At 37.6% G+C, this 16,967-nt stretch overlaps 1 protein-coding gene and 1 pseudogene across 1 annotated transcript; one reads left to right on the top strand and one right to left on the bottom strand.

The window, feature by feature from the left end:
• The first annotated feature begins 1,087 nt into the window (after nt 1-1,087).
• On the top strand, nt 1,088-7,938 carry LOC149047505 (uncharacterized). The gene is made up of 6 exons (XM_089203572.1): nt 1,088-1,212; nt 2,572-2,707; nt 4,386-4,478; nt 5,329-5,451; nt 6,127-6,182; nt 7,333-7,938. The coding sequence occupies exons 2-6, from the start codon at nt 2,590-2,592 to the stop codon at nt 7,417-7,419; spliced, it is 477 nt and encodes a 158-aa protein (XP_089059698.1). The 5' UTR covers nt 1,088-1,212; nt 2,572-2,589; the 3' UTR covers nt 7,420-7,938.
• A 6,802-nt stretch (nt 7,939-14,740) lies between these two features.
• On the bottom strand, nt 14,741-16,929 carry LOC149047504 (uncharacterized; annotated as a pseudogene).
• Nucleotides 16,930-16,967: the final 38 nt, after the last annotated feature.

Here is a 16,967-nt window from a genome sequence, read left to right as displayed (position 1 = left end):
AGCTCTGAGGTAATTTTTTTTTAGTTAATAAATTACACATTGGTCTAAGAAGAAAAACCGATTTTGCTATGCAGTTGAAAAACTTATCCATCTAATAAACTCACCCAAATATCTCTCACAACCAAGTATCGGACTCTTCGAAGAATGTTTTTAAAGTTGCAGAACTTCCTTCATCTTACGGTCCTCTTATAATTTTTGTCATTTTCTATTTTTAATGGTAAAAGATCGAAAGGATATATAATTAGCACGCTCAATTGTGTTTACAGCTCCTATGATGTTATCCAATGTCGCGCAATTTGAGATTCCAGGGTTGATATTGGCTTCAAAACATGGTGGATAATAAACATCTTGCGCTTCGACGTTGACTGTAAAATTTAGAACCTTCCGACAACTAACGTCTCACTTCGCACCTCCCAGTTTTCAGTTACACATTCTCACTATCTGTTTGTAACACAAAGTTAACTGCTGACAAAGGCACATAAATCACCGGAAACAAGAAGTTTCGAAACTCTGAAGCTTTAAAAATAATTACGAGTACGCGTTAATGCACATTACTTAAAAGCAGTCATTTATTTCAATCTGCTATAAAGTATAAAAATGAGATAAAGAAATAAGAAGACAAAACAGATATGGCCATATTAAACTGGTCATACCCTCTGCCTTTAGAGTAATCATTTAATTGATTTCTTGCGCAGGAACAGATTACGAAACGGAAGACCACTAAGTTGTGAAAATCCTGTCTTTTCCTCTAAATCACATCCGCATCTAGAAAATTCTAAGGTCATAGCATTTTCATTCATCAATGTTTGAGAACAGTATCAACTACTCTGAAATTCGATTTTTCTTAACACCGCACATATTATGGAAGATAGACGAGTTGTCTTGATTAAAGACTAACAAAAATAGTTTATAAAGATTAGAAATATAAGCTCCATTTCTTTTACACTACTTTAGCACTGCTAGCAGCACTGCTTGGAGATAGATTGCTTCCTGTTTATGACTTCGTCACTGGTCATTGCTTTTGCTTCGGTCAGGTTTTTATCAAAATATTTCAAAAATGTTTGGTATCGAGCCCTTGGCAATTGGTACTTAAACAGGCGACACATCTCGAAAGCGAAAGTTTTGACGAAAAATTTCAACCCCCAGAGGAGTATTACGTTCCAAAAACATTTGGGACTATTTGCGTGCAGATTTGAAGGTCCGTCTCTCTCGGTAAGTTACGAATCTTGTCATGATAATGTAATGGTAACGATATTTGCGAAGTTTTGGTAATACGTACGTACACATGATCGGGCCAAGATGAGCCAAAAATTAAAGAACATGCTCAGAGCATACCTAGGCCGAGAGTCAGTAAAGAACCTCTTTTATTTGCTCATTTTGCTTTTTGTAAAGCCAAATCTAGCAAAAATTCCGAATAGTTGGTTGGTGAAACATCTTTGTTAACGATATCAAAGCAAGCCGCACCACTAAGTGATAAAGAAAAAACGCATTTTTAGAACAGGAAAAGTTATGTCTCATTGATTTGTCCAACTTTCAGATAAGCCACGCTCTGCGAACGCATCAAGAACTATACCGCAAGGATAGACTATAATCAAGATTTATATATATATATATATATATATATATATATATATATATATATATATATATATATATATGTATATAATGGATAGCCTCAGCCTTGAAATATGACGTTCCTTTAAAAAAAGATAGTCTACAAGGCATTTCTTGCTCACCTCCCACCACTTAAACTTCGTAATGTGGTCGAATTTTTGCGTTCTTAAAATTTACAATCAATGAGAAGGTACATATTTCAACAGCTCAGACGAAGATCGTAAAGCACTCTCCAAAAAACCTGATAAATCACGAATGGAAAAAATATTTGTTTGAACAGAAAGCTCATTTCATCCATCCCTTACTTGCTACCTTGGGTAACTGTAGCTTCAAAATCTAATGGATAAAGTCGCAGAGAAAAGACTCGTTGCCTTATATTTAAGGCCTTAAGTTCCTTCCAAAATTGTGACAAGAGCTACAAATACACTGGCGAGACGAAATGCAAATTTGCCTCTCGACTGAAAGGGGACCAGAAAGTGATAGATCAAAACAATCGCAATACTCTGCACTAGCTGAAACTGTTGATTCTGGGAAATAGGAAACTTCACTCTCTGGAAACTCTGCTCAACGGCTTTCGTACAAGTGCTAACTGGCGTAACTGGCACCTTCTAGAATCTTGGGATTAAAAAAAAAGGAATCCACTGAATCGTAAAGATGGCATAAATATTTTTAGCAAGAATTAATTAGCTCAAATTTTGCATTTTTCTCGATGGATATATTACACTCTCTCTCATTAAGACAACAGATCACGCTTTCTTTTCGCGCACCGGCATGATAACCCTCAAGAGATGTAAAATAAGAAAATCAAAACGGGATCTCGAGTATTCTCCCAACATTCCGCGTTGGTTAGATAGACTTTCTGGAACAGTATCACGAAGAGGCTATCAAACCCTCATTCTAAAAGGCCGCGTTAAATTCACAATAAATTCCTTTAATTTACAGTGTTTTTCTCCCCAGCTGTCGCTTTGGAAGACAATGATGATTTTGACCCGACAACCGACACAAACTGTCACCCTGATCATGTTAGTTTTTGTCATCAGTGGAACACGGGGATATCGCTTGGGACTTGAAATCATTAATGCGACATCCTGCGGTAAGTTACTCTTTTCAAATTTGACCTTAAAAAACTCTTTAGGAAAAATTACAGAATGTTACCAGATATGGCACGGAAAATGAAAATTGGGAATCCCTCTTAGAAAAAGGAATTGTCGAATTTCTTTTTAACAACTGACTTACTACTTTCTCAATGTCCGAAAGTTCGAACATTGAGTCAACGACTCACTACCCGTGTGCGATTCTTCGCCTTCGGCATTTTGTTGTTCGTAATTTCCACTGTCATGAAGCGTTTCTATGCTCAAAATTGACATCTTTCTTGTATTATATGCTTGGTTATTTATCAAGCTAGTTGATATTTTTCTACCGATAGAGTAGATGTGAAGAATGTGGCAGGAATGTTCCAGAGTCCTAGCGGATTTAGACCCCTCTAGATTTGGACCCATGGTCCAAATCGGCTAACGGATCCAACTGATTCTCATTTCACATGGAGACTCGAAAAACCGGGAATCCATTGTTAGTGTTCCACATTGAAATTATGTTGCTCCATCAATTACTGATACATTAAGTTTTTTTTTATTGTTGTAGGCCGAGAACACACGCTAAAGTTAGCATCCAGTTGTGTTTGTGTCGCTTGTTGTATTCCTAATGATTAAAAATAAGTTAAAGTAACAGTCCTTTTAGAATTTTTTAGTCTAGTAAGTGTTCGGTCGAGTCGATTTACAATAACTTAAAACAGGCTTTGTTGGGGACGATATGCAGAGAACTCTTTTACGCGTAGCCGCACCAATACAAGTCATTCCATGATGGAGTAAACCTTCTTTTAAATTTAAACATTTTCACCATTTGACATTGCGTGTTGTTTTGACTTGATCTTCGTACACCTACGGTAAAAACTGAAAACGAGAACCTAAATTACAACTCACTGGGCGAAAGCGAAACTGCAAAACGAGGCACATGTACTTACATATTTCTATGCGATAAACGGGTAGGAAAAGCACAAAACTTCAACAATCAAAATGAACACAGCACCCAAGGTCAACGAAATTACTCTCGCACTAGAACATGTGCTACTGATCATGTGAGCTAATGTAAGTCCGCAATTCGTGCTTGGCCGCTAGTCGGCCCAAACAGGCTTCACGAACGACTTTTAGTAATAGTAGTTACTTCATTCTTGTTCAGAAACTGTTTAATGTTATTTAATTAGAAAATCAGACTTATCAGAGATAAGAGTCAAAATCAGGGTTTTTTTTTCTTAGACTAGACGCAATAGTCTCTACAACTGTTATGACGTTTCGTATCAATGTTGATTCGCATCAGAAGAAGCAAGAATATATTTCAACAATTTCAATGGTTCAAATGCAGTAGTTTCGCATTTAATTCTTGAGTATACTGTTCGACTTGCTATAATAAATGCTGCAGAACTAGAGCAAAATGGCTGTTTATTTTTATCGTTACTGAGGAATGTTATGTTGTGATTGAAAAGAACATCGACAAAAAGTTTACAAATTGAATTAGTTACCAAATATGATACAAACGATGCTAAAAGGAAAGTATGAAAGAGGGGTCCAAATCTGCGTAGAGGGGTTCATATCCGCTTACGAATTTGGACCGCGGATCCTAATCCGAATTCAACCGAATACTAGTGAAAGAATCAATTGGAAAAAAAATTATTTTTTGTAAACCAAGGTGATGCTCCATTGTTGCATTCTTTTCAGGAAAGTACGATAAGACTCCATTGTTTAAAGTTTCTCCATGGCCTTCCATTCCTGCTGGGATTTATGTTGATGGTAATATAACATTTACACCTGGTAAGTCGAAGTTGACGTGGAAGTGTTAATATTTTTGTTAACTTTCTTTTAGAAGTAATATCGTTGCAAAACCAGGAGGAAGGGTAATGAAATTCCACGGCTTGCAGAAAATCCATTTGGCATAATTACAATTTTTTTGACTGACAGGTGAATGAATTATAAAAGAACACAGGACGGATTAAGAACTCCTTGATTAGGCGATATGAATGCATACGCGAGGCTTCCGAAATTGCAAATCCTTGTAGCATGCAAGACAAATTGCAAAACGTATATCAATGTCTTGTTTGAACCTAGTGTGGGGTATAATCCACCACGGAGTTTTTTTCGTAGAGCACTGGACGACGGAATCCAACGGTCCAAGGTTTTATTCCATTTGGGAAATCAGACTTTCCACAATCGAGATCAAAATAATATACATCCTGCTTTGCTTAAGGACCAAGCCAAACATTTAACCCCTTTCTTATCAATTTGACCGAGGGTGTGTGTTATAAAATATCCAGGATTTGAGAATCGAGGTTACGAGAGAACGCTGAGTGCGATTGCAAGTAAGAGGTTCTCCAAATCTTCGAAACTAAAGGCCTCGGGAAATGAGATTTCAAGTCAGTGTATAACACCGAGGTATACTAAAATGATTGTCAATTATGTATCCTGCAATGCGTAAAGTTGTTAACCCTAGTCGCAAATAATTTTCTATTTTCCGTTTTTATCAAACTTTTTAACGATTGCTGTGTCAACTTGCCGATTTCCACTGAAATCTTCCCTTTCCAACTCCCCTTGATGCACCGCAGATATTACTCTTTCATTACACTAGGATCTGTGCCGCGTTCTAACTAGTGCTTGCTTCTAATAGCGGTAGATGTTCTTGAAGCATCCGTACAATACGAAGCGGTCTCAGATGGTAAGGTTGTAATTAAGGGCTGGTACGACAATACATGCGATAGGCACCCATACTTGTGCAGCTTACCTGCTGGTGGTAAGTTCTCTCCAAAATAGAAGGGAAATAAAAAAGGAAGAAAAAAAGAGAGAGTGAAAGCAATGAACGAAAGAAAGGAAGCAAGAAAAAATGAAAAAAAAATTCAAACATTTACAATTAAAGCTGATCAAATATCCTGCTTTGCAGATTATATCAAAATTATGCGTTCTGCTCCATAAAATTCTAGCTTAAACTCAAGAAAGCTAATCATATCAACTCAAAAAAGCCCAGTATACTTCTGAATAAAAAATTCAGCGAGTGTCAACCTCATATTTTCCCTTTAATATTTGTTTACAACTGGTTCCTATTTTTCTTATATTTATCCGTGTGATTACATATTGTCATACATATCTCCCGATTTTGGTAAAAATTCAACCAGTTTCTTTTTCCAAATAGTTTTTTTAACCGACGGTATGAAAAACAAAGAGACGTATTTAAGAATTCAGAACGATGATCTTTCCAAATTGCTTTCATGACTATCTCTAACAGGAAGCCTGGAATGAAAAACAAAACAGACAAAAAATAGCAATGAAAAATTTAGTTAATCCATCCCTATTGATTAATTATCAATCCTATTTATTGCTCTTGGTGCATGGCGTTTCATATTTTAAATAATAGTTGCGAATCTCCTCGTTTTTGTTTTGTTTTTTTTTTTGTTTTAATTTTGTCTTGTAGAAACCAAAGTGTGGGCTTTATCTGGAAAACTGCCGCCCATTCCTCCAGTTTTAAAGGTAATTGATCAACTAGCGCAGCCCTGTCAGCTCACCGGTTTCAGGGCTAGTGATTCCTATCTGATAGCCTCGGCTGCATTTCAGTCTGTCCTCTCTCCCTAGATTTGTTCTTGCTTATCAATCATAACAGTGTAGTTTTCTTCCTTTCCTATATGATTTTTTACATCTTTCTCACAGGAGCATGTACCTACATTTTTCAGCGAAACTGAAGCCGAACTCACCTGTTAGCACTCGTCCTATTGGCTCAAACTCAGCTTTTTCAAGGATATAAAATTCGTAGCCACCATCCAAAAAAGTTTCTAAAGAGTTAGCCCTTCATTCTGACCCAGGGCTAACGATTGAGACGTCAGCTTTGAAAACCCTTTAAGGTTGCCAGTTTGCATTATCATTTCAGTTGATAATTTTCCTATTAGCCCAACATGGCTATGCATCGAGGCAGCATCGCAGATAAATAAAGGGGGTAAGTTTCTAAAGAAACTGTGGTGCTGCGTCGGTGGGAGAGTATAGCAGGTGATCTAGTGTTAACGACTGAGTTGAAAACGTAAATTGGCCACCGTAAAGAGTTAAAAGGCTGACCTTTAGAGCGTTAGCCCTTCGTAAGAGCGATGGTATTAACGAGTGCTTTTCATTTAACCAATTTATTCTTACTTTCTCGTCACCATATTCCCACCGATAGCGTAGCTCCTTTTTCTGCATATAAACCCACCATTCCTCCAATGGCTCCGACAAAGGGCTAACGCTCGAGAAGTCTCCTTTTTTAACTCTTTACTGCCAATTTACGTTTTCAATTCGGTTGTTAGTACCAAATTAGCTAGGACGCAGCATCACAGTTTCTTCAGAAACTTAGCCGCTCAAATTATTAAAAAGAGTTGCAGTCGAGCATTTGTCATCTTTGTGCGTTTATTTCAATATAGTGTTGCGAGCTTTAAGCGTTAGCAGCCTTTCTTCGTTATCTTCTTTACCATTACATTGACTGCGCGCTTTTTCAAAAGCAATCATGACAGATGATGGTGTTGATCATTATCACTATCATTTTGACGATTTTTATCAAGCTGGGCATAGTTTGGTCTGTTCTTTCCTAGAAACAAGGGAGGGCCTTAAGTCAATGCATGTGCTCATTCTACTTTCATTTTATTCTTCAATCAATTAGAATCGAACCTATAACGCGAAAGTTCAATTTTTCAATGAAGATAATATCATGTTTCTCTGTGGTGAGCTCGTGGTCAAGGTATGGTGATAGACGAACAGGACAAACAGGAGTCAAGACTCAAGAAAAGCATCAGGAAAAAAATTAGGCATGGGAAGACATGCAAAGAGTCGTCTTGCAACCAATGATACTGTAAAACAAGATTTTAAATTCTAAAAATAATCATTAAAGATAAATTTAGTAACTTTGAGTAAATGCCTAGATTACGTTTTTGTGGCGAGGGAATCAGCTTATTTGTGAAACAGCCTGGTATTTAAGACTGACATAGGAAACGGGGAACAATAAGAGGGCGGATCAGTTCGCGGGAAAAACTGTAAAGTGTAACAAAAATTACTTAGATTTAAATGAGAAAGATAGTGCAAGGGAGCTAGTGAAGCTGGTGAGAGCCTTTGACCTCTTTCCTACTCACAGCGCTTCCCTGAAAGTCATCATTTCAAACAAATATTTTAGTAAAAACGAGAGAGGACTGATCTGTGTGTAATCTGGTCTGGTGAGTCGCATAGCGTACTCAAGACCAGGCCATTAATAAAAAAAAACCTTAAACATCAATTATGACAATGCAGTTTATTGCATGCGAGCAAAACTCATAACCAAAAACTGCTTATTGTTGGTGTCTATGGTTTTAGTTATCTAAAACTCAGCCGTTTTTTTTCTGCCTGTTTTTGTTTTTTCTTCCTGCTAAGTAAATAAACACTCTTAGGATTCACCGTATTCTGAGTTTGAAAGCAAACGAGCATTTCACGGCAAAAAATATCATCTGGTTTGTGGTATTATGCCTTTTATTGCCGGCAATGTAAAAGGGTGCCTCAATAGTTTTCACTGGTTCCTTTTAAACGGCCAAAACATGTTGCCGATAGTCCTGAAAAAGTTAACCGTACAATTTTTTTCTTTTAATCTCAACGGAACTGTTGGCCGTAACCAAAAAAGCGTAACGAACTCAACGAACGAATTCTTCATTGCCGCTCTGAACTTTCCAAAATCTGCCCAACTGTTTTAGTACAATCTATTCCCACCAAAGTTCAGGATGCCAACTTTAAACTTTTTAACCATTCGCACCAAATAAAGGCCGAAAAACTCGACCAACTTATTGGTCCTCAAATTACTAGCGCGGACTAATCGCCTGAAATCCTCAAAACTTTAGTTACCATCCCAGGAAATTTTTCGCTTTCAGATTCAGAAAAATCAGTTCTTAGCAAGGGCTTAAATTTTGTTCTAATTTCCGAAAAAACCGACGTTGAAAAAAAAAGTTGACAAAGATCTCACTTTCATTAACCAAAACATTGTTAAAAATACGTTTCTCGATCTTAAAGCTAAACAAGAATTGCCGGCCACTGTAAAAAAATCTCCCTATCACCACTCCGTGTACGTACTTTTTACATAAAATCCAACCCACCCGAACAACCCAGGGCGACCCATCGTTTCTGTCCGCAGTTGTTCCACCGAACCAATTTCCAGCTATTTGGACAAAATTATGACACCTATCGTCAAAACTATACCATCTTACAGTAAGGACAGCCAACACGCACTTGAATTTTTTTGTGACTTTATTTTGCTTGGCCAAAACAAATTTATTTTCACTATGGATATTACATTTCTTCATGCTGTCAAGCACTGTTAAGGAACTTATCTCTGAAACACCACTCTGTCTAGCTGAACTGGCACTTACACTCAATTGCTTTTCATTCGATGGCAACTACTACAAACAAACTGATGGCGTCGCCATGGGTATTAAAATGGGAGTCAGCTACGCCAATCCTCTCGTAGGTTTTATCGAACACCAATTTTTCAGTCAATACCACGGCCCCAAACCTAAGCTCTACGGCCGTTACATTGACGATTGCATTGGCGCTATTGTTAGTCCGTATACAAGTGGAAACAAGCGATAAACGTAATCGGAAATAATCGTGACGGAAATGCGTAATGCGTGACGTGTGACGCAGGTCACTTTCATCCGGGACAATTGTAAAATCGATTTATGAGTTTTGTTGAAAAAAAAAAACAATACAGAACTTGAGGTGCTCTTTTACGGTGGTCGGTAAGAACAAAACAGAGTCACAACCTACAACACAAACACAAACTTAAAACAGAATCACAAAATCCGCAAAACTATCACAAATCTCCACAACACAAACAGAAATTTGCGGGTTTTGTGATTCTGTTTTAAGCTTGTGTTTGTGTTGTAGAGTTTTGTGCTTGTGTTGCAGATTTTGTGATTCTGTTTTAAGTCTGTGTTTGTGTTGTAGAGGTTTGTGTTAGTTTTGCAGATTTTGTGGTTATGTTTTAATTTTGTGTTTGTGTTGTAGAGTTTTGTGTTAGTGTTGTGGATTTTGTGATTCTGTTTTAAGTTTGTATTTGTGTTGTACGTTTTGTGACTATGGTTTTTTTTATGTTTTATTGGTCTTAAATGTGGTTTTATGGGGCACGGGTGACAATTTGGCACCCCCGGTGGGACACACTGTTTGTAGGACAATCCCTGGTGTCGTGTGAAGCAGAATCCGTGGATCTGCCAAGAAACTGTAGCCAAGAAACAGTCTCTTCGGTGATACATGAATTCGCTGCTATAATTCATCATTGTTTCCGACGCACGCAGTCTAAGTTGGACTAATGTTATACCTCGGAAGCAGCTGCTAAGACGCATTAGCAAAAGAAGAACGCATCTTTGAGAGCAATCCCTCATACAAAAAAATTTTACTTATTAAAAAAATTCACAGCATAAAGTCGAGTAAGCCAATCGACAGTTTATTGTGCCGGTTTCAACTGAGTGAAAGATCTACTTATATTTATATATATATATATATATATACATACATACATACATACATACATACATACATACATACATACATACATACATACATACATACATACATACATACATACATATATATATATATATATATATATATATATATATATATATATATATATATATATATATATAACTAACTGCAGACAGTACTTTTTCGGCCTTCTGGGCCTCATCAGTGCAGTGCTGATGCTAGGATGGAGGTAAGACCATATAGCCACCCCAAGTGATCTCACATATGTGGGATCATCTAAGCCATGCCAGAGTGCTCAAACTAGAAAAACTAGTGAGCATGCATAATGCTAGCAGCAATGACTCATCCTAGTAGAGTGCTCAATTTGGACATGAAAGCAAAGCAAATTTCCACTTTCATTTCTGGTGTTTAAGCTCATAGTTTTAGAAAAAATCATATATATATATATATATATATATATATATATATATATATATATATATATATGTATGTTTTTTTCGAAAACTATGAGCTTAAACACCAGAAATGAAAGTGGAAATTTGGCTCCATGCTCGTAATTTGTCTCCCTCTTAAGGCTTGAAAAAATAATGCATGACTCCCTGAATATCGAAAAGAATCAGTTATTCCATGTGCAATATTTATCTATGGTTTGACAACAGGAAATTAAAAAAAACAATTGTTAACCCTAAGCAATCAAAAGACTGAACAAAAAGAAGGCAAAATGAAATACAACCCCAAGGTACTTGAACCTTTGTAACTGGACTTCATAAGCAAATGGGCTCAGTAATTTTAGCTATTCTTTTTTTTTGCCAAAGTGGAAGTTTTTTGGACTCATACCTCAAAAATGGTCACCACTTCATTCAATGCCTATGTGATGACAAACACATAAGAACAAAGGTCATGAACTTAAAAGGTCTGAGTGATTATTCTGCACCCTTTTAGTTTAATGCAAGAGATTCAACACCACAAAAATTGTCTCCGACCAGCCATACAAGGATACTCTGCAATATTTTTTTTGCAATCCACTGCTGCTCAGAGTGCTTTGGGTTGCTGGTGAGATGTCCCTCTTGGACATCCAACTCTACTGAGGCAGAGAACTGTACAAAAAATGAACAAAGGAGGAAATTGATTTGTTGTTGGAGAACAGTAATTTTTTGCGACTACAAAGTTTCCATACATGTAAACAAACTGTGCATAAAAAGAAAAACCACAATCATGGTTCAACGATCATCAATGATGTACTTCATCATCCCACTACGCATTTCAGCTTTAGCACAGTATTCATGAATTGATAAGGAATGCTTGTAGACTACAAAAAACAAATCAAAACAAAGAAGACTTTCTTACCCTCAATGGTAGTTGGAATTTTGGAAGCCATCCAGGAGGAACCTAGGTAAATATTTGTTTTAAAAAATATTTAACTGTCTGATAACATCCTATCAATTCACTAATTTTTTAATTTACCAGATTTAAACATTGGGTTTACTTTGCTATGTGCATGGCGTAAGTAAATACGTTTCTAGTATATTTCAATAAAAAATATAGCAAATCTCATCATTTTTTGTGGGTGCTTTCCCTAACATTTCCCCTCTTTAACTGACCAATTGGCACCTTATGTGTTTTCCTTTGGGATAAAATCGAAAGAAAGTAATCGATGATGTACTCTTCACCATCCAACTAAGTATAATCTATAAGAACTTACTTGGACAATGCTCAGTTCTGTCGCCACTTCCGTAAGACAGATCCTTGGACGATCTGCCCTTTTCTTTCGGGGCCGATGTCATTTCTAAATTTTCTTCATCGCTCTTTGAAACATCTTACTCGAAGGACTTGATTCTGCACGCTGAAAGAGAAAGAGCCAAAAAATTAGCTTAAGTGGATACGAACAAAGACATAGATATAAAAATATCAGTTCATCTTTGCAAGAAAAAAAAGATTAAGAATTCAGAGTGAGAGATCGTAAAATCAGATAATCTTGAAAGAAGTTAAGTCCGCCTTGTGCAAACACAAGTGTTCGAACTGTAACCGTCTCTATTTCTCGGCGCCAAAATTAGAACACATAACCTTAGTTGTGAAACCGCTGAGACTCAACAAGGAAAAGGCGAACCACGCATGCGTCTAATTATCTGTTATTATCGTACCGACGACGAACTCAGGTTCAGTGTTCATTGCAATCAATTTCTTGAACTTCAGACGCTCTTTTATAATAGGGAAGCAGTAAGGAGATCTTGACCATCGCAACCATCCTTCTCTGCAAGATAAAATACGAACAAAGATCAACGGAGCGGTCAAGTTTATGTATGTAAAGTTGTAATAAAACGTTGTTAAGCAAATTTCTTTCGCTTACCTAACCTTTCTGAAGTCTCATTCCATGCGATTGGAGCCAAGAAACAGTCTCTTCAGTGGTACATGAATTCGCTGCTATAATTCATTATTGTGTCCGACGCACGCGGTCTAGGTTCTAATTAGATACGTAGAAGAAGACTAGACGCACTAGCAAACGAAGGACGCATTTTGGAGAGAAATCCCTCATACAACAAAATTTTACTCCTTAAAAAATTCACAGCTTTAAGTTGAGTAAGCCAATCGATAGTTTATTGTGCCAGTTTCGACCGAGTGAAAGATCTACTTTTATTGGTAAATAGCCCTTATAACATTCCGGAATTCCTACGTTCTTGTGTCGTTCAAGCCGTGATGGGACTTCTATGTGACCAAAATTGTTGACAGTTTTGGATTGATTATCAGTCATTTCAAGAATTGCACCTTGTTAGGGCCAAATCGGTAAATTTAGAATAGGTTCCAAAGTAGAATTCATTGGGGCCAGTTAAGATTTTGGAGGGGTCAAAATGGTATCTGTCCGACCCGTTTTGGCTTCAATAGTTCAAAACGAGCCTCGAGGGGCCAAATTAGCCCTCAAGACATTGGGGCCAATTTGGCTTTTGGCTTCAAATTGGCTCTCTTCATTTTACAGTGCAAGAAAGAAGTCGACAGCAAAATGGAAGGCGATGAAAATGTCGCACACGCATGTCTTGAGCAACTACTCCTGTTTATTTGTTAAGTAAGGAATTTCAGGCATGTTATGTTCAAATGACAAGGACGACGAACGAATATATACGTACTTTTTAAATAATAAAAATTGTCAACAGTCGATCGATTGAAGAAAAGAAGAAGAATAAAATAAATATATTGAAGCTTTAAAGAGAATATAGCTCATGTATATCTGTGATTTTACATAGTGGAGCATAGATTTCGCAAACGGACAGTAAAAGTCTGGTATGGGTTATATAAAACCGCACGATCACAACATATTTACCTGTCCTGCAATGAAAAAGCTGAGGAAGATTAAGAATAACGAGTGCTGAAAGAGTCCGATATATAGGGGAAACAAGAAAAAAAGTGTTTCAAGAACAATCACCACACCAATTCCTACTCCGTGCTTTGGGCCTGCGCATATAAAGTAAATTTCCCCTGTTAGGAATCGGATTGTGTGTTTTATTATGGCCTTTCGCTGATTCAGAAGACATTTGTAAAGTCCTTCGAATCTGGTCTTTGTGATGATATTTTAGCATCCAAATTAAGAATGACCCATCGTACCCCAGGGATAACCGATGATGAACTTATGAAACAAGTTAATGCACTAGCTTCACAGCAAGATGAACGAACCACAAAATTGGCAAATGAACACCAAAAAGGGGCTAAACTGAACGCTTGCGAAGTTCCTAAGGAGGGAGGGGAACAGAGAGCCAAGAACCCAAGTTCAGACGGGAGCCAAAAGATTGTCTCTGAAATACGGCAGATGAAATCAGAGATGCACGACCTCAAAGCGGTCAGGCGACAAAACCAAACTTGGGCTGATCCCCCTGCAGAGGCCATGGAAGTAGTTACCAGCTAGAGAACCCCAAGTTGGGGTTGTCATGATTGTGAAGAGCGTGGAAGAGGAGAGGACCGTGACTATTGTTTCGTTTGTGGTAGCTCTGGATACGTTGCTCGCGAGTGTACTAGAAGAAGGAATCAGGACCGTAGTCGTTTGGGAAACAGTCAGCGACTATTCAGGCGTGGGACATAGAGTAGTCGACAGTAACAGCTACAAGACTCATCAATGAAATTGCTGTGGCCAAGTTCAGTGGGAGAGAGCATAGTTCTTGCAATATTCAAAATTTAAAGTGGTGAAATACTGTAGTCAGGTTTGTCAAAAGAAACACTGGCCAGACCACAATCACCCCATTGACACCTTCTGTAAAAGTGCAATGCTCTGCGCTTTTTCAGTGATCTGCTTTGATGTCCAACATAGCTTACTTAGGACTCAGTGGTGTGTTCCAATTGGAAAGAAAGAGAGAGAATATGCGTTTTTTTTCTGAGAATGTGAAAAATACGAATAACCTCAAAAAGTTTAGCGCTCACTTTATCCCACGATGTCTCAGTGCAATCAAAAATAGCTGATTATTTTCAACGGGTTGAAGAGTTCTCCCTCGTAAAAGGCAATTTATTTTATATTTTTACACGGATCTTGTTATCATTTGGTCGATATTGAGTACTTTTAGGTAATCTTTATTTTGATTATTTTCATGCCTCTACCGTGAATTAATTTGTTGGTAGCTGTAAACAGTCTCTATTATCCAGTTTGATCCGCCGCATTTGAGAAGCAGGCTCAGTGGCAGTATTTTAAGCTTACAGATGTAAAGGCGTTCTTCTTCTCTCTTCAAGGAACTGTCTCTGGTGAACCTTTTCTGTCCAGTACTTCGTTGACTGATAAACCTAATTGAAGGTAAATATTTTGCTCCTTTTACAGCAAGCCAGATTTTTCACCCACGTCTTTACATCACCAGCAGTAAATAAATGGGTCTAGGGATAAATTAAGGAATGTCACAGTCTCGGCGAGAGGGTATAAGTGATTATCAAAAAATGCATATTTTTCAATCAGTATGCATCTCAGCCGGGGAGGTTGCCATTAGTAACGAATTAAAAATCACGAGCACTCACTCGTGATAAACGCTACAGCTCGTGCCGTACGCGTCTCACGTGTGTTCAGCGTTTGCAGCTGTTGCGTGGAACAGCTTCCGTTGTCACGCGCGTGAATCTCCATGTTGACTTTATTTTTGCGCGTGAATTTGTCGTTCGTGACGCCTTATTAGCATATGTAATCACATGAGGCCAAGTACTATTAAGGATTAATTGCACGAGAGTTTTCAAAATTTGGAAAATTTTGAAAACTCAAGTGCAATTAATCCTTAATAGTACGAGGTCTCATGGGATTACTTGTTTATCAATAAAGGGCAAAATTTATACGAAGGAAATTCACGCGCGCAGTCTATTTTTTAACAAATTTCAAGATAACGAACGGTTGCTATGCAACGGATTAGCCAATCATTAACAGGTAATCATGACCTCTCTTGATTACTAAAAATGCCCTCGATTAAGAAAAAATGCCCTCTCTCTCAACCAATCAGCGCTCAGTAATTTTGCCCTTTATTGATAATCTTAAATATCTTGAAATACATGCGATGTTAAACACAAGACTGAATCAGTGACACTAGAAGCAAATGGCGAAAATTAAAACTGTTTCATACTTTCGATGCTCTACATTTATACTTAACGATCAACCATAGAGCCTAGACAGTGGCGACCATTGCTATAACCGAGTTTTAATTACGCGGTTAATGTACTTGAGGGGAATAGACAATAGAAAAGAACCCAGGCAATCAGGCTAAGCATCATCAGCGACGATCCTAAACAAAATATTCTGTGTATAGATACGTAAAGAGAACGCTGCCGTAGAAATTCAGGTTGATTTTGCCAGCAATGTTAACCACAAAAGCTGGTTGGACAATTAAACCGAACAAAATGTTGATAAGAGCGCAGTTGGTATGCTGCTATTGGTGCATTTCGATCCTAATTATTATTTCGGTTGTTAGATATGTTCCCTCATAGGTCCTCATAAATCGGCTGTTGTGTTGTTTGATCGTGGGTATCCAAGCTTCGGGAATGTCGATTCCACTTGTTGGGATGAAGTCTTATATGTTTCTAAAAACAAAAGAGAGTCGTAAATAAACGCATGCGTTTACATACTACGTTAAGACATTCTCCTTTTATTCGATTCTTCAATCTATTATAGAATCGAACCTGTATAAAGGAAGAGTTCAACTTTTCAATGAAAATAATAAAATGTTTCTCTGTGGTGAAGTTGTTGGAAAGGTACGTTAGAAGATGAACACGAGTCAAAGCAAGGGAAAGCAATTTGCTTAGGCGGGAGAATACATCAAAAGGGTCGTTCGCGTCTTGCAACAGCTGATATTGTAAAACAAGGTTTCAAAATTTATCATTAAAGATAACTCCGCTAAGTAATTTTGAGCAAACTCATAGAATAAATTTTTGAGGTGAGGGAATTAACTCATGAATGAAACAGCGTGGAATCTAAGATTGGCAGCAGAAACAGGAAACAGAAACAGGTAACAATCAAGTGAGCGAATTCATTTGCGCCAAAAATGGCAAACTGTAGCAGAAATTATTTAGATTTGAATAAGGAAGATTTTCCAAGAGAGCTAGCTAACCATACGGGAAATTTTGAACCCCTCCCTATACACTGTGCTCCCTTGAACGCCCGACTCGTCGTAGACTCGTTGGTGTGCTGATTGAAAAGGAAAAGAGAGAAAGAGCGCTTTTTCCATTCACCGAAAAACTTCATGAATAATCCCAATACAGTCCAGCGCTCACTGTATATCGTGATTCCACGATGCTTCAGTGAAGTGTATGACAGCTGCATGGTTATCATTGCCGACCCGTTAAAAAGTCATCTCCTTA

The sequence above is a fragment of the Pocillopora damicornis genome, chromosome 4, assembly GCF_964200805.1.
Source record: "Pocillopora damicornis chromosome 4, jaPocDami1.2, whole genome shotgun sequence".
Classification (NCBI taxonomy): domain Eukaryota; kingdom Metazoa; phylum Cnidaria; class Anthozoa; order Scleractinia; family Pocilloporidae; genus Pocillopora; species Pocillopora damicornis.
The sequence above is the reverse complement of the archived record's forward strand: the minus strand, read 5'-3'. Positions and strand labels throughout refer to the sequence as shown.